The 27,299-nt window shown below is 38.0% G+C and overlaps 1 protein-coding gene across 3 annotated transcripts in view; it reads left to right on the forward strand.

Moving 5' to 3' along the window:
- Positions 1-27,299, forward strand: part of dcma (decima) — a 331,402-nt gene that overhangs the window by 286,007 nt on the left and 18,096 nt on the right. For all 3 annotated transcript variants that reach the window (XM_072303213.1, XM_072303212.1, XM_072303214.1), the window contains exon 5: positions 2,772-2,908. In XM_072303213.1, coding sequence (XP_072159314.1) covers positions 2,772-2,908 — 137 coding nt within the window. The remainder of the gene's footprint in view (positions 1-2,771; positions 2,909-27,299) is intronic.

Raw genomic sequence — 27,299 nt, forward strand, 5'->3', positions numbered from 1 at the left:
CAATGACGTCACAATTAAAGCTTCGTAAACGTCCATAATGACTTTCAGCGTGAGCGACTGCTCTGCAATTACTGCAAAATTCCAAGAAGAACCTCGGAAACTATGATTGCTTGCTTCGCGGAATGACCAAAGCTCTTTTCGATGGAATGAGGACACGTGAGTCAACTTTTTGCGCACTGAAATGATATTCTTCATTTTGAGAATACTCTAGAGGCTTTACAAAATTTCTCCGAAGAGTATTAATTTTTCTAGATCCCCGCACGGTGCTCTTTTTTGTTCCAGGGAAGGTGTAGGCCGGGTAATTAAGATTTCCTGTGATAGATTGTGCCACGTGTAGCAATTCTACTGCCCTAAGGAAGAACACCGTATGAACATTCGAAGGTTACCAGATTTCTAGGGATAAAATATTTATTTTTCATGAAATTTATAAGTATATTTTCTTGAAATTTTCAGATACTGTAGAATAAATTACGAATGAAATTTTTTGAAAAATTAGAAGAGAAATATTTACAAATTCTCCTACAAATTCTTATTTTATTGAGGGAAATTTGGCAACGCTGGATGGCGCATCCGGCGTTTTTTCCTAGCACGGCAGAATTGCTCAGTGCTACACAATCCAATAACTATCCTAATGTTAATAAGTGCGTAAATGGAACCTGAGTTTTTGGAAAAAGGTAAGCCGGAAGCGTTAAAATTTCTGAGAATAATTAATGAAGAGTAAATGAATAGTGGATGAATCCCTCTAATTTATTGTGATGAAGAACGACATTTGAAAGCGCTTTAACCATAATTGTGCCTATTTTTTAATGATTTTCCAAGAATCAGTAATCAACTCGATCTCTGGAAATAGCATAGGAAGAGCGTTTTGGAATTCGACTATTAAGAATTAGAGATATGATGCCATTTTTAACCAGATGGTGATTTTAACCGGATATTTCGGCGAGTTGGTAACATCGAATTTCGACCATTAAAGAAGAGTACTGCCTCTTTCAGTGTCAATTTTGGGGCTTTCGGCCTGATTGAAATTTTTCCAGACGCTTATTGAACTTTACTCTGTTCATAAGTCTCAAATGAACTAGATCTCAAAAAAACAGACATGACCCAAAATTGTAGCTTAGTTATATGGATCAATGCTGTCGCACTGAAGAAAAACGCCGCATGAACCTTCAGACGTTGCTACATTTCTTCTGATAAAACGAATTTTTTGGGGAAGTTATAAATATTTTTCTTCCAACTTTCCAGACAATTTTGTTCGCAATTTCATCGAAATTACTTAAAATTTCGATGCATTAAAATATGCATTTCTCCATAAATAATTTCTTTTACGGAGGGGGGGTTGACATCATTTGAATGTTCATACGGCATTTTTCCTCAGCACGCCAAAATAACTATAATTGAACCACGTCGAACAGTGCAATAGATCTTAATGGGAGTTAAATCGTGTTAACATCTTATCCAAAATCCCTTTGAAAAAAACAAAACCATTTTTGGAAGCTTTATAAAAACTCTTCACAATCAATGAAGTATTTAGAAATAATTTCAAGAAAGTGATTCGCCTCGTGTTCCCTTAAAAACACGAATTGAGCGGAAACTTCATGACACCATAATCGATAGACGCGTATTTTTAATTCTTTCGTAACGACATTGAGATTGAGGCGAACCGAACCGAACGCCGCGCCGGCCAAAGTCATTGCGAGCTCCAGTTTTCCTTCAACTGAAAGGGTAGGCAAAATCACCGCAGCGGAGATCGAATAGTTGTATCTTTTAATTCGTTGCCTACAGCATAAGCCGCTTGCTGCGCGGCGTGGTGAAAACGACAACGACGGAGCAGCGTGTCTTAAATGTTGGCATCACTGTTTTGCCTCCATGTAAAAGTATGTTAAACAATCGATTCTTGGTGAAGCAGCGTGCCTTACCTAAAAACGATATTTTTAATGGATTTAATCGGAATATTAATTGGACCACCTTTTGCAATGAGGAACCACTTTTTCTGGCTCATATTAGAAACAGCATATGTGCCATTGGTTCGCCTATGCAGAAAATTACTTTTATGGAGGAGCCAGAGATAGTGCTTCCTTATTGCAAAATGTAATACAATTGCGTTGTCACGTTTCAAAATAGCCACTTCAGCAGCGGTTCTGATACAAAAAACTTACTTTTTTGAATCATTGAATGTAGCAAATGTTTGGTACTGTCTTTTTACCGAGATGATATATTTAGCGAATCATAATGTTTTATATTTTATAATTTTGTTACTTACAGAAAGAGTTCTTGGATTATCTATTTTAATCAGCATAATTTGAATTACTTGTAATGAATTTATGGAGTCATCAATGATATTGAAATTATAAAATGTTACTTTAATTTTTTTAATTTTTTTTTTTTTTTTTTTTTTTGGTCACACTATTATCTCACAGACTCTAAAAAAATTAAAGATTTGATTTTTAAAACATAGGAGCTGGTCTCCTAAACGCGATGGCTTTTATGATCAGTGGCGTGGCGTGAAAAGCGATGTATCGATTGTTATGCCATTTAAACCTATGGTAACGAATTGATTATTAAGGTGTTCGCTGCGAACACCCTGTTAATCGATGCTTTTCCATAGGTTTAAATGGAATAAAAATCGATATATCGCAACTCACGTCACGCCACTGTTTAAGATGTCAAATACTTTATTCAAGCCATTCGCCTGTTTACTCTCTAATTATATATCAGCTGAAAACGATGTGTCACCTGCAAATTTTAATTTGGTTTTCTCTCTCTTGTTTCAGTGCCGTAGCTGAGGGAATCCCGGCTGACCACCCTCATTTAGTATTATTGTTCTTCATGTGCCAACTATTTATAAGGGAACTAGCCAAATGTAGTAGACTCGTTCAACTAATGCCAATGGACATGACGGGATATTTTGGTAAGCGTTTTTTTTTTTCTTTCTTGTCAGAATCTTTCATTTATTAATTGATTGCGAATGGAGGATTCCACTAGGTTTCATGCATTAGTTTTTTGGGGTTTTTTTTTCACCTTTTATTTATATATTTTTCCTACTATAACAGTATGAAGAAATGTTACGTCCGAGTCATTTTTGGCGTGGTGAAATCGTAGGTAATACGACCGTTCATAAGAAAAGGAGTCTCCATGCACCGACAAACGTAAAATTGAACTGTGAACGATATCACTGCTTACAGGAGTGTGTTACAAACTTTTTGGTACACAAATGCGCACAAATTACACTGAAACCATGATGGTATGAGGTTTTTAGTCCTAATACATTGTTTTCAAGAAAATCGATTGACATAGTTTTCTTTTTTGTGTAACTACTTTCTGGCATACTCGTGTGACAGTGAGAAATGTGATTTACACCTCTTCCTTTGACTGAAAAACAATTTAAGTTTTCCGCAGCTTATTCTTTGGAGTTTGCAGTATCTCTCCCGTCGAAAACTCAAATTTCTCAGATCTAACTAGAATAAATCACAATCTTGAAAATTGCCACAATGGTGAATTTGCAGGTGTCTGAAATTTTGTGAAAATCATGTTTAAGAAAAACTGTTGAGTGAACTGAGCACGAGAATGTACTTTGTTCCTAAAATCAGAAATAATTGAAGGAGATATACCAGATTACCCAATCCGCTAAAATACACGTGTTCAATGGTAAATGCCGCCTGATGACGCCACAAAGCAGATTCTCTCACTTTTAAATCTGTTTTTCTGCAATTTCCCTCACTGAAAAAAAATCTCGGTGTATTTACCAAGAAAAGGGTAAAATTACCAAGAATTCAGGGTTCTATTTGATCCCAGTTTTTTCTTGGTAAAATCACCATTTATGGAATTGGTAATTTTACCGAGGAATCTCGGTAAAAGTATTGAACTTTCTCGGTAATTTTACTGGACCTTGCTAAAAACGCCAATATTTTTTATCGACTGTGGTAGAATTACCGAGATAAAATGGCAAAGTTACCGGGAATTGATTACCAATAAAAGTGGTATTCTTACCTGAAAAAAAAACAGTAAAAATACCGGTTTTTAGGTAAGCTTACCAGTCTGTCTTGGTAAAATTACCAATAATTGGTCAAAAAGTGAGATGGTAAAGGTACCAACGGATCGTGGTAAAAACGCCGAGAATTTTTTTTCAGTGCATAGCAGAAAAACCTATGAAAAATACTACAAACGCGGCGCATTAAGACCTTTCAGATGCAGCAATAAAATGCTTTTGTGCAACTTCTCGATTGCCTGCATCTGAAATGCTCTTCGCAATAACTCTGACAACGCGTAAGTTTAAAAGAACATCAGTTGGAGACCTGGGGGAGCAGAACATTAGCAAATCAAAACCGATCGGTGGGACGGAAAAAAATACAGCTGCGGGGTATTTACATTAATTCTATTTTCATCGCCGTACTTTTTATTTTCCCTTTTTTCTGTATTCATCGATTGGTCGCGGGTGCATTCGTCAACTCGATTGAAGTCGCTTCGATATAAATTATTGCACTTAATGGGAAAGCATGGCGCCGTGAGTAATTTTTCCGGTTCGATGCAACTTCGTCTTCTCCCACGAGAAAGAAATCGAAATGCTCGTAATTGAACGTATCGGCGCCGCAAGGAACTATGCACAAATTAATTGAATTAAAATGAACCATGAAGCATGCAAACCCTCTGTACATCGTTTCTTTTTCTGTAATGTATCTGTACGTGTTTTTTTATCAGCATTAATACGTTTAAATGAGTTGAAGTGCCATAGTCCCTATCGTCAGTAGCTGGAGGCACGCTTGCATCATTTTTTTTTTCAATATAGTTATGCTGTATACGATGTAAAAATAAAATTAAAATTCAATGAAAATGCACTGCAGTTACACTGGTTGTCTCCGATTATTTTCTTTGTTTTGGAATAGAGACATTTTTATCAGAATTCTTTTCTACCTACATATAGGTCACTTTATACCCCTTTTCGCGCTCTACGACCCCTAACCTCCACTGCTCCCTGTCGAACCACAACCCTCGGGGCATTGAGCACCTTAACATTTCTGCTTCAATACTCTCCCTCCAACCTCTCATTGGGCGCACTCTGCCTCTTCTCCTAATTATTTTTTTGCTTCGAAATAGAGACATTTTCATCAGAAATGGCTGGTTGTCCCCAGTTATTTTCTCTCTTTCGAAATATAGACATTTTCATCAGAAATGACTCGTATAAGATCCAATCGTGCAACGTCGTACACAATTCATACCCGACCGAACGAACACACATCGGCGGTGAAACCAACAGATTACGTATCTCGTTTGCGGTGTTTAAAAATCTCCGCTCCCATTTTCTTCTAGGGAAGGAGAACAAACAGTGGCGTGGCGTGCTTTGCGATATATCGATTGATACGCCACTCAAACCTATAGAAAAAGATCGATTATCAGGGTGTTCGCCTTAGTAATCGATTCTTTACCGTAGCTTCAAATGGCGAGATATGGATAATCGATCACTCACGCCACGCCACTGAGAACAAACCAATGCCTTTTCTTGAAGTTTTTACAGATTTTTCTTCACAAAGAGGAAAAGTTATGGAAGTTTTCAAGAATTTTCGTTGCATAGTTTTACATCTAAAGATTAAAGTATGACAGGAAGTCTGCAACGTCGCAAACCGAGATACGTGATCTGGTATAGTTTCTCTGTCGATAGATCGATGGCAAAGGTAGGGGGGGGGGAATCTACGGTGCAACTTCCAAACATTTTCCCGTATGTTTTATTTTTTTTAATGAAAACTTCCTAAAATATTTCCACAAGAAATTTTTTGTGAGATTTTTGAATAAGTGATGAAAATGTATAGGAAAGTTAAAAAATCAGTCGCTCGGTTCAAGAGAATCCCTCTAATTTATTGTGATGAAGAACAACATTTGAAAACGCTTTAATCATAATTATGCCTATTTTTTAATCATTTTTCAAGAATTAGTCTTCAACTTTATCTCTGGAAATAGCATCGATAAAGCATTTTGGAATTCGTTTATTAAGAATTAGAGATATAATGCGCCGTTTTTAACCAAATGGCAATTTTAACTCTACAAAAGAATAAAATATCAGCGGATTCTAGGAATATTGCAATTGGAGATACGTGCCTTTTTATTTTAGCCATCGACATGCTCATATTTTTATAATAAAATGAGTAAAAATAAGGTAGAGTTTTGGGGTTAAAAATTCCAGGAGGATCTTCTTTCATCGGTGTGTGAAATAACATAAAGTTGCAAACTTCATAGAGAAAATATCTCGACTTTCCTTTGTAATATTTCTAATTTTTCAACAAAAAAAACGTTGCGGTGTGCGTGCATTTAGTCGAGATTTTTTGACCCGCGAAAAGTACACATTCCACGCTTTCAGTGGTGTAGGGTGTACTCTCTCATTTTACATCGTGTCTCAGTGATGTCCGCAAACTCTTGACACATAATCGCTCTAACATTAAATTGTATGTTCCGTAATTTCCCCTTTACGAATAAGTTATGAAACTATTAGATTGCATGAATAAAATAGTCTTTACCAGAGGGACTGACTTGCATTGCAACGCTGCAAAGTTTCACCTGAGAATCGATTATTTCATAACATGAAACTGCTCGCTTCTGATTGGTGCTGGATGATATCATTCGGTTCGGCGCGTAACTGGGGAGTTCAAATTTACGTTCAATTTTTAATGAGTTTAGTTTAAGCGTAGTTTTTGTTGAAGTGTTAAATTTACGTTAAAATTACGTTTAATAACGAATAAGTTATGAAACTATAAGATTTCATGAATGAAATAGTCACTGTTATAGGGAATGAATTGAATTGCAACGCTACAAACCTTCACCCGACCGTCGATTTTTTCATAACATGAAACTGCTCGCTTCTGATTGGTGCTGGATGATATCATTCGGTTCAGCGCGTAACCGGGGAGTTTTAAATTTACGTCTAATGTTTTAATAAATTTAGTTTAACTATAGTTTTAGTTGAAGTTTTAAATTTACGTTAAAATTACGTTTAATGACGAATAAGTTATGAAACTATAAGATTTCACGAATAAAATTGTCACTGCAAGAGGGACTGACTTGCATTGCAACGCTGCAAAGTTTCACCTGAGAATCGATTTTTTTCATTACATGAAACTGCTCGCTTCTGATTGGTGCCGGATATCATTCGGCTCAAACTGGGGCTTTTGCGGTAAAGATGCGCTTTTTGAATTGCGTATTTCTTGGTTTCTGAGTTACTTTTTCGCTTTTTTAATGTGTGCGTCGTGTTTCACGCGCCTTTTACCCTCGAAGAAGTTTACTCCCAAGTCAAAATTCGTTCATGGTCCTAGATGCTAGCGCAGGGCGTTATTTTATTTAATGCTCGGACGCAGAAAATTTGGAATTAATTAGTGCTGTAGGTTTTGAAGAATAACTTCCCGTAATTTGTGTGCGATTCTACCAGTAAGAAATCCACGCAGTCGTTTGTATTTTTTGTGCTTCCAGGACTTTATGTTCACCTACCTTTCGTCCATTAAATAAATGTCCACCGCTATTCATGTCCACTAAACGTTAAGTCCAGTCTTTATTAAGTCCACATGATTTAATGTCCAACCATGAATATGTCCAAAATTGTCCAAATTGTGGACATAACATGTCCACAATTTGGACAATTTTGGACATTTTTTTCTTCTCATTTAAATGACAGGAACCACCTCAAAAATAAATGCATACTACTACTACCTTCATTCTTAAAAACATTTTATTCATGAATCAAGTCATGAAAGAGAACAGACTCTAAGAGCAGATAAAAACATATGTTCATGTGTACACTGTACGGATATGATAAGATGAAAACCAAAGCAGGAGCCTAGGAAACGCTCCAATGCCAAATTAAACATTTTTCAGTAACAGATGCAGTCAAAATTGAAAGTCCTCTTTAACTAATTATTTCGTGCGCCTTCAATCTTGTAGGATACTGTGCAACGCCTCTGACGCGAAATAGTTGCTTAAAGCGTTGCGGAGCGGCGTGTTAGCAGCGCAGAACGCGCACTGGCGCCTACAAACCTAACGGGATACTTCACGCGTTGCGCAATGCGTGAAGTATCCCGTTAGGTTTGTAGGCGCCAGTGCGCGTTCTGCGCTGCTAACACGCCGTTCCGCTCTGTGTTAGGCTCTAATATTTAAACTCGCGAAGTCAGCGTTTTTCAACTGATGATTTTGAAATGTTTGCACTCTCTGCATTGATTATTTCCTTTATGTACTACTGGAAAATATAATAGGTTTTTTGTAAATATAATAGTGGTTCTGTGTCAAATTCAATGATTTCGAAAGCATTCAAATTTATTATTTTATGTTTTGGGCTTTTACTGTGCTGCAGCGTGGTGTAAACGCAACCAAACGCTCAAAATTGGACGTATTTGATTCAAGGAGGTCGATATACAAATAAGTTAAAAAAAAAAAATTGCGTGCTTCTTAGTTTTTTTCCTCTTTCATTAATTTTTGTATAGTTTCTTTCATCACAACTACGGCTCATTGAGATTAAAATCGATGCCATTGCTTGGAAAAGGTTTTACACATATTTACCACGTTTTAAAAATGTAAATGTTTTTAAAATGAAGTAATCAATTTCATTAAAAAAAAAAGAATGTACATTTAAGGCATATTTTATATCGGGAATTTCAAGGATAGAAATGAAACCAAGTATTTACCAAAGACAATTTGAAAAGATGAATCAAAAGAAGAAATTAACATTTTATTTAAAATATGAGTCACGATAACAACACCTCATTCTCTCTTAATTTTCTCATTTCGATATTCGATAATTTTACTCACGGACTAAAATATGACGCTTGAATTTGATTTTAGTGGACTTTACATTTGTGGACTTAACTTAGTGGACGTTTAAGTAATGGACTTAACAATAGTGTGGGCTTTAGAACTGTAGACGTAAAAATTGTGGACGAAAAGTCTGTGGACGTAAAAAAAGTGGACATAAAGTCCATGTACCTTTTTTGTATGCACCGCATTATATCGTCACCTTCTGGCCAAAGCATCACAAGCGCCATGCGATGTTTCAAAATTTCCACCGCCATTTTATTTTTTTCAGAGAAATTGTCTTTTGAATATCATTGAAAATTTCAGTGCATTTTATCGGTAGCTTGAAGGAAATTTAGTGACATTTTCGGACAGCCTCGTCACCCTCCGGCCAAAGTATCACATAAGTGCCATGCGATGTTTCAAAATTTCCGCCGCAATTTTATTTATTACAGAGAAAGTGTCTGTTGAATCTGTTTGAAAATTTCACTGAATTTTGTCGGCAACACAAAGAAAATTCTGTGAAATTTTCGGGCAGCTTCGTCGAACAGTTTCTCTGTAAAAAAATAAAATGGCGGCGGAAATTTTAAAATGTCGCATGGTGCTTGTGATACTTTGGCCTGCAGCACTGGGAAAAAAAACACATCGGATCTACGAATCCGCTCAAATTAAGAGGCTTGGTTCTTCATTTAAGCAAAAATCCGATTGAATCAAGAGTATTTTTTCTTGTCGATGTTTTTAAGAGTCTGGACTCTAGATCCAATGTGTTTTTTTCCCCAATGAGGTGACGATATACCCATTCCTACAAGAAGGGGTAGGGAGGGTAGGAAGGGTCCATTCATTCAGGTGTGGGTGAAGGGAAGGTTTGAATCGAAAGATAAAACTATCATGAAATCAGTGGCGTGGCGTGCTTTGCGATATATCGAATGATCTGCCATTCACACCTATGGAAAAAGATCGACAAACAGGGTGTTCGCAGCGAACACCTTATAATCGATTACTTACCATAGCTTCAAATAGGGAAATATCGATATATATATCGAATCACTCCACGCCACTGCATGAAATGAAGACCACCCGAGAAAGTTATGCTTGGCGCCAGGATCCAAACTCGACAAAAAAATAAAAATAGTGATGCACAAAAGTGCGGGAGGGCATCTGATAGGAGAAAGGCAGAAAAAGTTCAATTCCCGTGAGTATTCTCCGGTAGTTTTTTGCCCTACCATACTCGCGTTTTGGCGTTGGAGCAGATCCAAAAACAGTCACCACCGCAACGTTGCTGTTTTTTCACGTTAACTTTGACTACTCCGCCGTGCTAAGGAAAAACGCCGTATGAGCCTTCAGACGTTGCCAAGTTTCTTTCGATAAAAACTGAATTTACTGGGAAAATTGAGAAGATTTTTCCCCAATATTTTCAGACAATTTTGTACGCAATTCCATCTAAAACATCTGAAAACTTCAAAGAAAAATGGGCATGAATGTCGTCAAAAATACATATGTTATCAAGGAAAATTTGGCAACTCCCGAATGTACATACGGCGTTCTTCCTTAGCACGGCAGTACTTTACGAGACGTCCAATCGGGAAAACTAGGAATTTTCCGGAGGGGTGGCAACACCGACCAGTATGCACTCGCGAGCCCCGTTGTGTTCCGAGCGACTTGATTCATTGCAGGAAATTAGTGTTGCCAAATCGCCAAAAAATACATCTTTTGAAACGTGATTCCTTCGGAGTCTACTGTAAATTTGACAACGATGCCTGGAAGAAAAGTCTTGAAAGAGTTGCGCCCTAAGTACGTTCCCATACGCGGCGGTTGAAATATGGGACTTTTGAAGGAGAAGTTTGTGTGGCGTCACGCTATTGTATCGATGCTCCTGAATAGAAATCCTTCCGCGGTTACATTAGAGGCTTTTCCGAAAAAATCCGATAAAGTTTTTTGGCTGTGTGTAATGGGGGACCTTATGAGAATGCGCTCAAGTTAGTCTTACCTCCTTCTGGAGATGTTTTGGAGTGGATCTCAAACTTTCGGTTCCATGTGTAGCTTCGATAAATTAAAGCTGTCAGTGAATGCACGTATCAAAGTTTAAAAAAGCGAAAAATCAATCTCTGAATTCACGTTGAGGCATGCTTATACGAAAACGTTACCCTCAATTCTCTGAAATAAATTCTAAAATACTGTATTTTAATTTTCGACCGTTTTCCACGTGTCTATACATATCGCTGTTCAAGTGCGAAATCATGTACCTCCGTTTGCGACGTTGCAGACTTCCTGTCATATTTCATTTTTTCTTAGTAAAACTGATCAACGTATTTGCTTGAAAACTTCTTTGATTTTTCATTTCAGTTAGCAGAATGATCTGTTAAAAGAGCCTCCCGAAATTTCGCCCTTTTTTCGGTATTCGATTCGACCATCGAATCAACGTTTAAGTGGAAGCGTATAATAACAGAAAAATCAGGAAAAAATGTCCAACAAACAGTGACAGACGAACTCATCGATTTAGAATTCTGTACACTGAAGGGGCTTGATTTCAAAATTTGAATTCTTAAAAAACCCGTTCAGGTGTCGAAGATTTCACTCGCCTCTTTATTCCCCTCTGTAACGACGGTAGTGATTCGTGAAAATTGACAACAATGTTATTCCTTCGTTGAAATCCACTAAAAATATCGATTTAGGTAGGCAAGCTGCCTTACTATGAATCGATTGTTTCACATGCCCTTGAATGGAGGGAAAACAGTGTTGGTAGGTTTCCAAGTTTGTAAAACGATCGATTTTCGGTGAGGCATGGCGCAAAATCGATATTTTCAGTGGATTCAAATGAAAGGGAAACAGTTTTCCCAACTTACAAAAATCGCCTCTGCAGAACGACGGGTGAAAAATCGATCCCACGAGATCACGCGGCCGAGTGGAGGCAGCAGAAAACGATAACTTCCCGAGGGGGCCGAGAATAACAGAAATATTTGTCAGTAAATGAACAGGAATGAGATAAAACTATTGTTGGAGAATAAAAACGGAGCGCATCGAGTAGAACGCATACACAAAGAGGTTAAACAATTGGATCCAACTCGCGGAAAATTCGTGGCTTACCTGACATAAGGGCGTAACTGCACTCTGCAATGAAACCTGTCTTCCATACAATTCAATGCTTTTCCGGGCTCATCTCAATGCGTAGTTGCGCCCTAATGTCAGCCGAGCGACGAATTGATGCTATTATCAAAAATATGGCGCACCCATCCGCGGTTAAACCCAAGATTTAGTGACGGATGCCAACCTTGGCATAACCAGTGGCGAGTCTTAAAAGTTGGCAACACTGTTATTTCCGCAATTTTCCGAAACGATTTTCGATTTGTCATTTTTGAAAGCTTCGTAACAAATCCTCTCAATAAATAAAGTGTTCGAAAAAATTTCAAGCAAGTGATTCGACTCTTTTTCCCTTAAAAATCCGAATTTGGCGGGAAATTTGGCAATATTCGAATGTTCGTACGGCGTTTTTCCTCAGTACAGCAGAACAGCTAATTGAACCGCGTCTAAAAGTACAATATATTGAAATGGAGGAAATGTCGTATTGACATCTTATCGAAAATCCTTGTGAAAAAACAAATTTATTTTTGGAAGCTTTATAAGGATATTTTTGGAAGCTTTATAAGCGGAAAATCCGCACAGTTAATAAAGTGTTTGAAACAATTTCAAGCAAGTGATACGATTCGTTTTCCCTTATAAATACGAATTTTGCGGAAGTTTCATGACACCATAATCGAGAGACGTGTATTTTTAATTCGTTCATAATTATATTTAGACGCGAACCGGCCGCAGTCATTGTGAACTCCAGTTTTCCTTCAACTGATAGGGTAGGCAAAATCACCGCAGCGGAGCTCAAATAGTTGTATCTTGTAATTCGTTGCCTACAACATACGAGTAAGCCGTTTGTTGCGCGCGGCGTGGTAAAAACGGCGGTGACGAGGTGACGAGTCTTAAAAGTTGGCAACTTTACTGTTTTTCCTCCATTTAAATGTATTTTAAGCGGTCGATTCTGGAGGAGGCAGCTTGTTCCATCTAAAATCGATATTTTCAATACAGTTAAAAGACGGAAAAACTGTGTTTTCAACTCGTAAAATCAACACTAGACTGCATCTCGGAAAGAAACCTAAACCTAAATCCACAAAATCGAAAATTAAGTTGTTAACACCCGAATACAGACAAGTGTTACACGAATATTTGAAATCTGGAGACCTTTGAAAGTTCATACAGCTGTCTCCCGTGGCATGGCAATTTATACCTGTAACAAAATTTTTACCTTCAAACAAGACTCGTGCGAACGTAACCGTCATTGAACCGAAATTACAGTCCCCATTCTGAGACTATGTAAAAACGCCTTAAGAACATTCAAACGTTGCAAAATTTTCTATGAAATATTTACTTTTTAGTAAATTTATCTTAATGGGCCTGTTGCACCAATTTTTTTTATTGCTTTAATCGAAAGACCTAAGGCTCCTGATGTCACAGGAATTTTCCCGGAGTTTTTGATCACCGGAAACCCCCAAAAAATCAACTTAAAAACGCCTCAGAATTTGGATTTTCAAAACGGTCGTTTCGGGTCCGCCATACTTGTGACGTGAAATGATATGACAGACCTGGTTTCTTCATCACTTACAATGTATTTTCCCGTAAGGAAATGGCAGCCGCTTTTCAAATGCAAATATCAAGTCAATCGCTAATTTTTTGATCAAAATTGAAAGCAGAAATGGATTCCTCGTACGTTTAAATGGTTAAAACCTTCATTTGATAAATAAGAACCGACGGGATAAACCCTATTTTTAAGGAAGACTGCGTAGTCAATGGGCGATTGTTTACATCTGCTTAGTGATAACAGACATGGACATTAGCTCAATATTTGGTCATTTTCATGAGTTTTTACTTGTTTGTCACTATTTGAAGGTAAGTTTATTTTGTAAATCAATTGTCTAGTGTCTTAGGATCATGTTAAAAGCTGTAAAGGTATACTTTGTTACTTATTTATTCAGAACACACTCCGGCAGTCCAACGCTCAAACCTGGATGTAGCGAGTCAGTTGTCATATCTTACTATTTCACCCTTTAATGCTTCACTGAAGACACCAAAATGATAGTATCAATCATTGATGATAAAAAAAACTTACCTTTGACAATACTGATGAGATGAGGAGACCGGTATGTTTTAGCTGGAGGCAAGGAAAGTAGACGTAGGATCCTTCTTCGATTACCAGACTTTATCGATAAATTTTTCTGTATAGTGTTACATTTAAAACACACAGGATTTTAAAATAACATAAGCTTATAAAACGTGGGAACGTTCTGAATGATATTGAGATGTTGGTTGAAGAGTTAAGAATGATTTACGCGCATTGGGAGAACATCCAGGGTTTGAGCGTTGGACTGCCGGAGTGTGTTCTGAATAAATAAGTAACAAAGTATACCTTTACAGCTTTTAACATGATCCTAAGACACTAGACAATTGATTTACAAAATAAACTTACCTTCAAATAGTGACAAACAAGTAAAAACTCATGAAAATGACCAAATATTGAGCTAATGTCCATGTCTGTTATCACTAAGCAGATGTAAACAATCGCCCATTGACTACAGTCTTCCTTAAAAATAGGGTTTATCCCGTCGGTTCTTATTTATCTAATGAAGGTTTTAACCATTTAAACGTACGAGGAATCCATTTCTGCTTTCAATTTTGATCAAAAAATTAGCGATTGACTCGATATTTGCATTTGAAAAGCGGCTGTCATTTCCTTACGGGAAAATACATTGTAAGTGATGAAGAAACCAGGTCTGTCATATCATTTCACGTCACAAGTAGTCACAAGCATAGAATCCACCAATCACAAGTATGGCGGTTGAAAAGCGACCGTTTTGAATGGGTCGGTTCCAAAAACAGCTTTCTTTTGAGTTTGAGAGGTCATTTCAAGGTTTTTTAATAGCGCCATCGTTCTTTTCGTGAAATTTGCCATAAGAATCAGGCATCAATTTGCAAATCCCCGCACCTTGCAACAGGCCCATTGTTCCTTAAAATTTACAGATACCTCAGGTTAAAATACAAATAAAATTATCTCCTGGTTTGTGGGAAAATGTTCACAAGTATATGTTTTTTTTTTGTTTATTTATTTATTTATTATTTTTTTTTTTTTGAAAATTAGTATTCCAACAGAAATTTTGTAAACGTCTAAAGTCTAAAAAAGGCGCTTTTCTCCACTTCGGCAGTATAAAACAATGATTTCTAGGCTCAAAATTGGCAACCTCAAATTCAGTCCTGAGATGTATTTCGAGCATCATGCATTTCTCCAGGGACTCGATCGAATCCTTGGAGCTATAATAATCCGCATTTATACGTTTTTAATTCTATATTTAGTTGACAACCTTCGCCCCGCCCCACCCCTCCCGGAACCTGGAGGCTCCTGTGATCCGTTTCTTTAATTCAATTAATTTATTGCACTTTCTCGGATTTCATGCTTCTGTGCCAAGGGACATGGATGCCAGACCAAAGAATATTTTACTTTTCCTCTTTTTTTGTGGGGAAACGTAGAACTTTCTCACACTTCAACTTCGTCACAAGAGCTGCAAGTCAAAAGAATGTAACTGAATTTCAATTTCGTTCACACTGGTTGCCTGCGTTTCAAAATTTTGCTTTGAAAATCGTATCGTTATCCGAAAACTTGGTCCAGATCTTATACGGACGTTGTAAGTCCCGGGATATTTCTAGCGGGACAACTACTCGCTCATTGAAAACTGTTTTGTGATGTCGATTTTTTCGAAAGGATTTTGAACTCAGCTTAATATCTTCAGCCCGGCATTTCCGAAGTGATAAGTGAAAAGCTATAATCAATAACCTCATTTCCTCGCCCAACCCAAAAGCGATCTGCGGGTAATCCATTTATTTACTCAATGATGCAAAACACAATTAGAAAGAACAAAAATCTAAACTAGGTAGGAATTTTTTTTTTTATTCCTATCGCAATATTCGCAGATGACACAACGATAGGACGCAAAGCGCATCGTTTACTTAAAGCGCTTTGATACAACTATTCGTACTTAGTGGACGTGCGTGTTTCGTCTCAAAAATTGAAGGCGTTTTAGCTGTGTACGTGCTCCTGTAGCCACATGCTACTTTCTTCTACTGAGGTGGTGCAGTTAGTTTTTAACTGAAAATGTAAACCTACTTTCAGTACGAAATAAGAACACTTATCTACATAGGGAACCTAATAGGTAGCCCAAATATTGTATTTAAAATGGGACAGAAATTGTAGCCTTTAATTGCAAAATGCGGTCCATTTGATTTGTGTTAGAAGCAGGTTCTTGTTTAAATTTCGTTCAAAAGTTGATTTCTAAGTGTGCCGATGAATGATTCGTTTTCTATCAATGATTCTATAGAGAAAAATGTGTCTATTTTCTAGTTTAGGCCTTAACTAAAGGGCCCATTCTGATGAGAAAAGAAATTAATAAAGACTTAAACCAAAATTCCTCCTTTTTTTGTCATCACGAATGGGGGTTGGAAGTTTTTTTTTATTTTTATATTTTTTGTTTCGTGGTAGAGGAAGGAGTTGATTCTACCCGGAAATGTCCGTGGCATTTTGTTTATTTGTTTTTAGCCTTGGGATCCCATTTTCTTGTGTTTTGTGTCGTTAAATTCTTCAAACTGTTTTGTGTATCTTTCTCAAACTCTATATGGATATATTCTTACCCTGCTTAGTAGTCCATCCTACCCTTGCATTAAAGAAATTAATTGATTTTCGTAAGTTCAAAAGTTAAAGATTTAGTTTAATGAGTAATACATTTACATACTGTACACATCATACTTCTTTTCTAATACATTTTAGAGCTAAATTTGACTGGCTAAGCTACATAGACATAATTATCGATAGAAAAATATCGAGCTACAAGCCAAAGTATTTCAAACTACCTGTAGTTGTAGTTACACTTTTCGGAAGTTGTATTTTTCTGATGTACATGTAGTTTGAAATACTATATTGTATAATTTATTTTGGCTTGTAGCTCGATGCTTTTAAATCAATAATTATGTCTCATATGTCGTTGTAGTTACACTTTTTGTAACTCGTGTTTTTCTCATGTACATTCAGTTTGAAATACTATATTGTATAATTTATTTTGGCTTGTAGCTCGATGTTTTTAAATCGATAAATATGTCTTCTTATCTAAAATGAACACACTACAGTCCCTTTATACTGAGAGTCAAGACAACACCCCTCATGGAGTCACAAACGGGAATAAAGATTACAGAAATTGAACGTTCTTTGTAATCTTTGATCGGACCATTCTAAACTTCCTTTCTCCGTTCCTTCTCTCATTCCGTTTGTTCCTTGCCGAACCCGTAATTCCCTGGTCCATTCCAGATTATAATCTTTGCAATCGGTGAAAATGTAATCTTTATTCCCGTTTGTGACATTGTGAAGGCCTAAAATACGGGAACCAATCAGAAATGGATTCACATTGTATTGACTCTCAGTATAAAGGGACTCTAGAACACACCAGTGATATGAGCTGCTCCCGGAAGTTCCGCGAAAGCTGTCAACCCTGCAAGGAAGTGTCCTCTTCGCCCTCTTTAATCTTATTCAAGTTCCGCTCCGATTTGCCCCGCTCGGTCCTCTCACCTGCCCCCGGGAGCATGCACGCGTGTATGTTTTTATTCCTCGTTTTACTCCGTCGATTTATTTGAGGTGCCGCCATTTACGGCACTTTCCAAACGCGCTCATTTATTTTTGTTCCGCTTTTATATTTATTTGTTTCTTCTCCGGCTCCGTGTTTTATCCTTTGTGGATTGGAGCCCCCCGGGGGACCCCGGGACCGGGGGGGGGGGGGGCGGAGAGAATGGCTGACAGCACTCCCGGTGAGGAGACAATAAACTTGGAGAAATGAGGATCATCCCGGATTCAGGTTTCTCGCTCTTCAAGCCCGGTTCTCTTCTTGACTCCAAGCTCTCGTCAAAATCGGGGGGTGCGCTGATATTTTTTCGGGGGTCTCTTTGTCCTCGTATTTTTTCACTTATAGTGTATTTGAACCGCGTATTTTGAAAAGTTCCCAACGCCTAAAAAGAAATCCAGAAAACCAAGAAATCTTAATGCCACCGGGGATTTTGGAAGGGTGCACTGAAAAAACAATCTCGGTGTATTTACTAAGAAAAGGGTAAACTTACCAAGAATTCAGGGTTATATTTGATCCCAGTTATTTCTTGGTAAAATTACCATTTATGGAATTGGTAATTTTACTGGACCCCGGTAAAAACGTCAATATTTTTTATCGACTGTGGTAGAATTACCGAGATAAAATGGCAAAGTTACCGGGAATTGATTACCAATAGAAGTGGTATTTTTACCTGAAAAAAAAAAACAGTAAAAATACCGGATTTTAGGTAAGCTTACCAGTCTGTCTTGGTAAAGTTACCTACCAATAATTGGTAAAAAAAGTGAGATGGTAAAGGTACCAACGGACCTTGGTAGAAACGCCGAGAATTTTTTTTCAGTGTGGAGACTCGATCGACATGAATCGATCGAAAAATAAAATCGTGAATCGATCGACGTAAACCGATCGACACCGATTCGATCGACAAACTATTGAAAACCCGGTGTCGATTCGATCGAGAAATAAAATGCGAACCCATCGACAAACCAGTGAATTGGCCATCAACTCCGTTATTCGATCCACAGACCCTTAAATCAATCGAAAAATTCGCGAATAGATCAATAGAACCTTGGATGGATCGATAGACCCCTGAATGGATCGACAGTCCCTTGGATTGATCGATAGACCCGTGGTTAGATCGACAAATCCGTGAATCGATCGAATTGAAGTCGACCGGTTCACGGAGATCAGCTTACGTTTATTGGCGTATTCCCGTCATCATTCGACGTAATCACTTTTTGTTTGGACGCAGATCTTATAATTTTTTGCCAACCTATGATCGTAGACCATCAAAAAACGAATCTGTGATTAGCTTAACTGTAGAATAGAGAATTTGCAGGTATCTGAAATTTGATGAATTTCGTGTTTAAGTGGAAATTACTGAGTGAACTGAACTTGAGGATACCCTTGGTTCATGAATTGAACAATTATTGGAGAAGATATGACAAAATAATCTAATATGCTAAAATACATGTGTTTAAATGGGAAATGCCGCCAGATGACGTCACTAGACGGTGCATTTTCTCACTTTTAAATCTATTTTTATACTATTCCCTATATCAGAAAAAAATTATAAAAAATACTATGAAATCAGCTCTTTGAGCACTTTCAGATGAAACAATAAAAAAATTGCTTGCAAATTCTTCATTACTTTGACTCCATATTGCAATTAAAAGCTGCAGTATCTGGCTCAATTAAGAAACAACGCATGCACCATCATTTTCCCTATGCACATACATGTTTTTACGAATAAATTGGAAATTGTAGTTCCCACTTGCAAAATTCAGTCCACCTCATTCTCTAGCTGTTGATCCATCCTCGCGCCGTAGTCGGTCCGGCGAGGCGGCCTGAATGCTGCCGGCACGCCTGAATTTAAACCAGTGGCGAGGCGTCGATAATCGAGATAAATCGATCGATATTTCCCCATTTGGAGCTATGGTAAAGAATCGATTATTAAGGTGTTTGTTGCGAACACCCTGTTTATCGATCCTTTTCCATAGGTTTAAATGGCAGATCAATCGATATATCGCAAAGCGCGCCACGCCACTGGTGGGCGGACCGGAAGCACGGCGAGGTTGAGCACTAAATATCGGCTGAAAACGGGCGGACAGCTCTGTCATCACAAAGAATACACGTCCAAGCTGCGGAACCGAACACGGATCGAAATTCGACAGATCCTATATCCCCTCGCTCGAATTTACCGGCGCAATGGAATTGTATACGCATGCTATTAATGACCTCGCCTAGCACCGTTATTCGATTTGAAGGCTCGGTCGAATGGAAAATAGGGCGAATTAAACTTTTAAAAACATGGACGAAATAATAATGATGCGATTTTATGCAGAGACAGAGAGGTGCTGGCGTTCCTAGGCAGAGGCGGATCCAGCAATTTGGCAACATCGAATTTCGTCAATTTAAACCTATGTTGAAAAATCGATTTTTGTCGGAGCACCCGGCCCCTCCAAGAATCGATACATTTCCATAGGTTTAAATGGGGAAAAAGAATATTGCCAATTTGCTAGATCCGCCAATGAGTTTAGGCTAAACTTTCCGCCAAGAATGAAAATTTGTAGTGCATATTTTATTTTGCATCTAATCTTAGTCGATGTTCTAATTAATGTTAAATTTTTTTCGAGAATCCCCTACGAAAAGACTTAAAATACAACTCGCTATTGGTAACAATATTAATCAAAGAGCTAAAATGTTTTTCAACGTGTTTTACACGGTTGTTCTCAATTTGCCTTCAGTTGCGTCCGCAGCAATTGTTGTTACGAGTATGTTGTGCGCACTGATTTCAGCTCATTACATACTCGACTCTCTGTAGGCGTTTTATGTGCGAGAGTAGAGCACCCTGTTGGAGATCAACAGAAGTGAAATTGAAAGAATCTCTCAATCCCGACTTCGTCCGTTCTCCGAAAGATTGCGCTACTTGCGCACATAAAACCCCTTCAGAAAGTCAAGTATGTAATGAAGTGAAATCAGCACGCACAACATATTCGTAAGAACAATTGCTGCAGGCGGAGTTGAAGGCGAATTGCTTCCGCACATAAAACGCCTTCAGAGAGTCAAATATGTAATGAGGTGAAATCAGTACGCACAACTTATTCGTAACAACAATTGCTTCAGACGCAGCAGAAGGCGATTTGTTCAGTTAAAAAAAAGTATGATAGGTAGTCTACATGTAACAAGAGGGTATGTATTCGATCGACATGTATTGAACGAAAAATAAAAACGTGAACCGATCAACACCGATTCAATGGACAAATAAGTAAAAAAGCGGATCAAAATCAGTAGTAAATTTGCATGTGCTATGAAAATTTCAAATTGCGATATCTTGAAATTAGGATCAGCTAAGATTTTGATTTTTTGTGATTTTTTAAGTCCACACGGAATCCCCCGGATTGCACTCACTCCCCTGCAAACCGTTTTTGGGGTACATTTTTGTCGTATTTTTTTAGCTTCAAGAGCACAAAATAGGAGATGAATGATGAGCTTTAAGGTGGCGTCATAAGCGTCACCTTACATTTACTATACGTATTGGCGTTTCTATTCACTGAGGAAAACTGATAAAGTTTTGCAGAGACTATTTTTGAAACTCTCCAATGCGTGTAAAGACGACCCACGAAAATTCTACAGAAACTCGAAAAAAAAGAATCACTTAAACTCGTTACGTAACGCTTCGCTTTATACCCTACCACCCCCTACAACGCCGCTTAACGCTAGGAAAGCCCCCCCCCCTCCTGGAGCGTATCCTACGTAGTTTAGGGACGGCCCCTTATGTATTTTGTACACGGCACTTTAGAGAGGAGTTACGTTTCTTACGTTTTAGGAAAGGACACTGGAAAAAAAATCTCGGTGTATTTACTAAGAAAAGGGTAAAATTACCAAGAATTCAGGGTTCTATTTGATCCCAGTTTTTTCTTGGTAAAATTACCATTTATGGAATTGGTAATTTTGTCGAGAAATCTCGGTAAAATCATTGAACTTTCTCGGTAATTTTACTGAACCTTGATAAAATCGTCAATATTTTTTATCGACTGTGGTAGAATTACCGAGATAAAATGGCAAAGTTACCGGGAATCGATTACCAATAAAAGTGGTATTCTTACCTGAAAAAAACAGTAAAAATACCGGTTTTTAGGTAAGCTTACCAGTCTGTCTTGGTAAAATTACCAATAATGAACCAATAGACAAGGTACGAATTTCAGCATTCTGATACATGTTTCTCAACCAAAATTTCACGTAGAACACGATACGCACAACGAAAATTACCAAAATCAACTCCTTACGAAGATATTTAATGATTCTTGATGCGTGAATTCAAACCACCCGCTCATGAAAACTCAATGCTCTACGTGATTCACATCGCGCGCTAAACGTTATCATGACAGTATCTGCGATTTAAAAATCTGGCAACCTCAATCTTGACGCTTTGGCTCAGCTGCAGCAAATTGCTCATAGTTTGAACAACACATGGTGGGAAATGAACATTGCTCGATTGAGAAGCTTGCTGAAACCGTTGTAGTGCGCGATTTGACTCACGTAGAGCTTTGAGTTTCTTGTGAGCGGGCAGTTCAAATTCCTCGTAACCAATGTGAAATAAAAACGTTGATATCTTCGTTAGGAGTTAGTTTCAGTAATATTCGTTGCGCTAATCGTGTTCTACGTGAAATTCTGGTTAAGAAACATGTATCAGATTGCTTAAATTCGTACCTTGTCTAGTGGTCCATTGGCAAAAAAAAGTGAGATGGTAAAGGTACCAACGGACCTTGGTAAAAACGCCGAGAAATTTTTTTCAGTGTGGAGCGTAACCTACGTAACTTAGGGACGGCCCCTTATGTATTTTGTACACGGCACTTTAGAGAGGAGTTACGTTTGTTACGTTCTGGGAAAGGACGATTATTACCTCAGTATTAAGTATTTATCTCATCACTCAGAGCAACCAACACCGAATTACCTCCGGCAATAAAAAAAATAAATCCGAGAGAAACGTCACGGGAGCAAGTTATTCGCCACGAAAAAATCTCCTCATCCCGTCACGTGCGCGGCGCGCGCGCGCGATTTCATCGCAGCGAATCTGGCTCGAATGGAAGGCGTTCGTGCTTTCACATAAAAATTCCCGCTTTCCTCTATTTTAGCCCCCCCCCCCCCACCCTCCCGCCCCCCTCGTTGAAGCCCGTTTCTTTGAGCCCCCCTCCTCCGCCCCGGCGACTTGAAGAGCGCGCAGGGGAAGCTCGAGGTTACCACAATAGACCCGTCTCACATGTTGGAGTTTAGTTTAATTTATTTTGATCCGCCCGACACACGGTGGATCCAGTCAATGGGAGAGGTCGGACAAAATTTGGAAACTTTAATCGCTTATAACACCGTTTATACAAAACTGTGCCACTGAACAAAAATTCTCGGCGTTTTTACCAAGGTCCGTTGGTACCTTTACAATTTCCAATTATTGGTAATTTTACCAAAACAGACTGGTAAACTTACCTAAAAACCGGTATTTTTACTGTTTTTTTCAGGTAAGAATACCAATTTTATTGGTAATCGATGCCCGGTAACTTTGCCATTTTATCTCGGTAATTCTACCATAGTCGATAAAAAATATTTGCGTTTTTACCAAGGTTCAGTAAAATTACCGAGAAAGTTCAATAATTTTACCGAGATTTCTCGGTAAAATTACCAATTCTATAAATCGTAATTTTACCAAGAAAAAACTGGGATCAAATAGAACTCTGAATTCTTAGTAATTTTACCCTTTTCTTGGTAAGTACACCGAGATTTTTTTTTTCAGTGCGTTTATACAAAACTGTGGGCTCCGAAAGTGGCTCCATCGGTTTTCTCGTGAAATTTTCTTCTTAAAACACCCCTTGTAATTGGAAATGTGACGAAATAAACACCGAAATTCTCGGTTCTAGTAAAAAAATTAAATGTCCGACCTCTCGAATTGACTCGATCCACTGTGCGACAATGAAAATAATGCGTGCATGAGAGCATAATCGGGAGCGGGGAGACCGGCGAAATTGGGGCTCATTTTCCCGCCATTCTAATTCTTCTCGCCCCCCCCCCCCCTCTCGTTCGCCCTGCCGAGAGACACGGTGGGAGAAAAGGGGATTTAATTTTAACTACTTCCTTCACTTTTTCCTTTTTATTTTTTTAAAGGGCTCGGCTGATAACGAGTGGGTTTTGGCTCTCGACGCGTCGCACAACGGATCGAGTCAATTAGAGAAGTCGGACAAACATTTTTTGACTAAAACTGTAAATTTTGATGTTTATTTCGTTATATTTTGAATTTAAGGGGTGCCTGTAGAAGAAAATTTCTCAGGGAAACCAATGGAACCACTCTTATAGCCTCAAAGTTTCGTATAAATGGAATTATAAGCGTTTAAAGTTTCCAAATTTTGTCCGACCTCTCCTATTGACTCGATTCAATGTGCGTCGTTTCCCGCAGGAAGGAACGTACCTCCATTCCAAGGTTGTGAAATTGACTCAAACAAATACATTTTTGAGGAGAATAAAGTTGCATAATTTTTGTCGAAAATTTGTCTGACTTTTGCATGAGGTCAAAAGAAAAATTGGTGAAATTTTCAGTCAGAAATCCTCCAAATTCTCCTGGTAAAAATGCAATTTTCACGGAAATATCTGGCAACATTGAAATGGAGTTACGTTTTTTTTGTGAGAAACGACGAACTCAAACAATTCAATTTTTTACGAGAGTTAAGTTGCATAATTTTCGTCGAAAATTTATCTGATTTTTGCATGTGATCAGAAGAAAAATCGCTGAAATTTTCAGTCAGAAATCCTTAAAATTCTTGTGCTAAAAATGCAATTTTCACAGAAATATCTAGCAACATTGAAATGTAGTTAAATTCTTTCGATAGAGAAACGAAGCACGCGTCATTTTTATACTCAAAATTCTCCTGGTGAAAATGCTGTCTTTACGGGAATATCGGGCAACATTGAAATGTAGTCACGTTCTTTCGAGAGAAACGACAAACTTGTCATTTTTATAGTAAAAATTCTCAAAAATATCCTCGTAAAAATATAATTTCCACGGAAATATCTGGCAACATTGAAATGAAGTCGTGTTCTTTCATGAGAATCGACGAACTTGCCATTTTAAGCGCTCAGCCGATAGGCAGCGCTTTTTGATTTCGACTTGCCTCTAGAATACTAGTATACTAGTGCTAATTCGTTTAAATGGCGCACCAGCTCATCGATGTGTAGGCTTTTGGGGGGGGGGGGGTCCAGTTTTAAAATAAATAAAGCTGTGATAACCGTATTTTATGCTTTTAACGTAATGCGCGGGTAGTTACGATCGTTTGTCTATAAGAAATTTCCTTAGCGGTAGAGTAATTCTTATCGAAGTTGATCGTTGAAAATAAAAGAAGCCTAAAAAAAAACGCGCCTGATGAGCTCAACGGTGGCTATCATTTTCGGGAAACGAAAAAAACGCGTTTACGGTTTCCTTGGTAACCTTGGTTTGCTATCAGCTGATGTTTTATTTCCATTTCCCAGCCAAGTCGACGGAGTTTATACTTCCTTTCTTCACTAAATACATTTACTAACACCTGAGCGCTTTTCTAATACGACAGTATTAGAACTTTCCCGCTTGTTCATACTTGAAACGAATTAAAAAGAATCGTTGCTCTTACAGTATTCATTGTGAATCTCAGAGCTTGCCTAATTTTCTTTTAAGCTTTTTTCTTTCATTTTTCTCTACAAAACCATTCTATTTGGCATCTAGGACATATAAATCTGTACGTATAAACCACGCTGTAAGAGCGGGACCTAAATATCATTCAAATCGGCGCTGACGGAATTTTAATTCGGAGCTTATAAGTTATTCCAAGCTCGATTTTTGCGGAACATATCAATCGTCTGAAAAGCGGAGCTGCAAAATGTCCTCATATAATATTCCATGGCCAAAATCTGTCACCTATCACTATTATCCCTCTGAATTAATCTTGGATCTTGGATTCTACGGAACACAAATATATTTTGTAGCTTGCCTAAAACACATGGTGCACCACATTGTTTTTTGCAAATTTTATATTTTTGGGGATCAGTTATTCAAAAAAAGAGAAAACTAATGAAAAATAGCGAAATCACGAATTTACGGGAAAATTTTCGAATAATTCTCCTCCAGTTTTACAGAGGATTTCTTTCCTAATTTGATCCAGAAAGTCTGAAAATTGCAAGGACAAATATTTATACGTTTCCTTAAATATAAATATTTTCTGAGAGGAAATCTGACAACATTCGAATGGTCTCACGTCGTTTTACCTTATACCCTAGCAGCATTTGTCAATAGCTTTGTCTATCGATTCAAATAGTACGCCCACGGGTCTGATTCTTTTGAGAATTGCAAGGACAAATGTTCATAACTCTCTTCAGAAATATACATTTTATGATGAAAATTTGACAACAGTTGAATGTTCTCACATCGTCCTCTCTTAGCACGGCAGCTTTTGTCTATAGCTATGTCTATTGATTCCAATAACCAGCGCACAGGTCTGATTCTTTCGAGAATTGCGAGGACAAATATTAATAACTCTCTTCAAATCTAAATATTTTCTGGGAGGAAATTTAGGAAAATTCGAATGTTCTTACAACTTTTTTCCTTAGCACGGCATTATTTGTCTATAGCTTTGTCTATCAATTCCAATAACCAGCGCACAGGTCTGATTCTTTCTAGAATTGCGAAGACAAATAGACATAATAACCCTCTTTAAAAATTAATATTTTCTAAGAGGAAATTTAGGAAAAGTCGAATGTTCTTACAACTTTTTTCCTTAGCACGGCACTATTTGTCTATAGCTTTGTCTATCAATTCCAACAAACAGCGCACAGCGGGCCGATTATCGAAACTTATAGACAAAGCTATAGACAAAGACGACAAAAGGGATTTGGAGGGATCCTATTGGTGGAAGCAGGTGGTGGCAATGGACATAGGAGGTAGGTAATGGACTAACTAACGGCAACCCACCAAAGACCCGACAGTTATAGTCCATCATTTTCTTCCTTAGTACCAACCATGTCATCCAATAGGATCACTCCATACTCCCTATGTCCTCTTTGTCTATAGCTTTGTCTATCAATTTCAATAATCAGTCGGCAGGTATGATTCTTTCGAGACAACTTTGACAACGCGCCGGGCCGGGGTCGCGCGACGCGGGTGTACATTCCGGGGCACGAGATCGGGGAGCAAATCGTTTAATCTGCAGGCGCTGTTTTCAATAAGACGGAAAAATATACCATTCAATGAGCCCCGGCCGCGTCGACTTTTATTATTCACGCCGCGAGGCACGATTGCCATTCCAGGCTCGTGCTGCGATCAAGCGAAAGCCCTGTCGTTGGCAAAATTGAACATCGCACGGACGAGAACGTCCATTCTGCCGTGCTAAGGAAAAACGCCGTATAAACATTCGTGAGTCACCGAATTTCCTCTCGGAACATATTAACTTTTGAAGAGAGTTATGCCACTGAAAAAAAATCTCTGTGTATCTATCAAGAAAAGGGTAGAATTACCAAGAATTCAGGGCTCTATTTTATCCCAGTTTTTTCTTGGTAAAATTACCATTTATGGAATTGGTAATTTTACCGAGAAATCTCGGTAAAATTATTGAACTTTCTCGGTAATTTTACTGGACCTTGGTAAAAACGCCAATATTTTCTATCGATTGTGGTAGAATTACCGAGATAAAATGGCAAAGTTACCGGGAATTGATTACCAATAAAAGTGGTATTCTTACCTGAAAAAAACAGTAAAAATACCGGTTTTTAGGTGAGCTTACCAGTCTGTCTTGGTAAAATTACCAATAATTGGTAAAAAAAATGAGATGGTAAAGGTACTAACGGACCTTGGTA

Source organism: Bemisia tabaci, chromosome 8, assembly GCF_918797505.1.
Source record: "Bemisia tabaci chromosome 8, PGI_BMITA_v3".
Lineage (NCBI taxonomy): Eukaryota > Metazoa > Arthropoda > Insecta > Hemiptera > Aleyrodidae > Bemisia > Bemisia tabaci.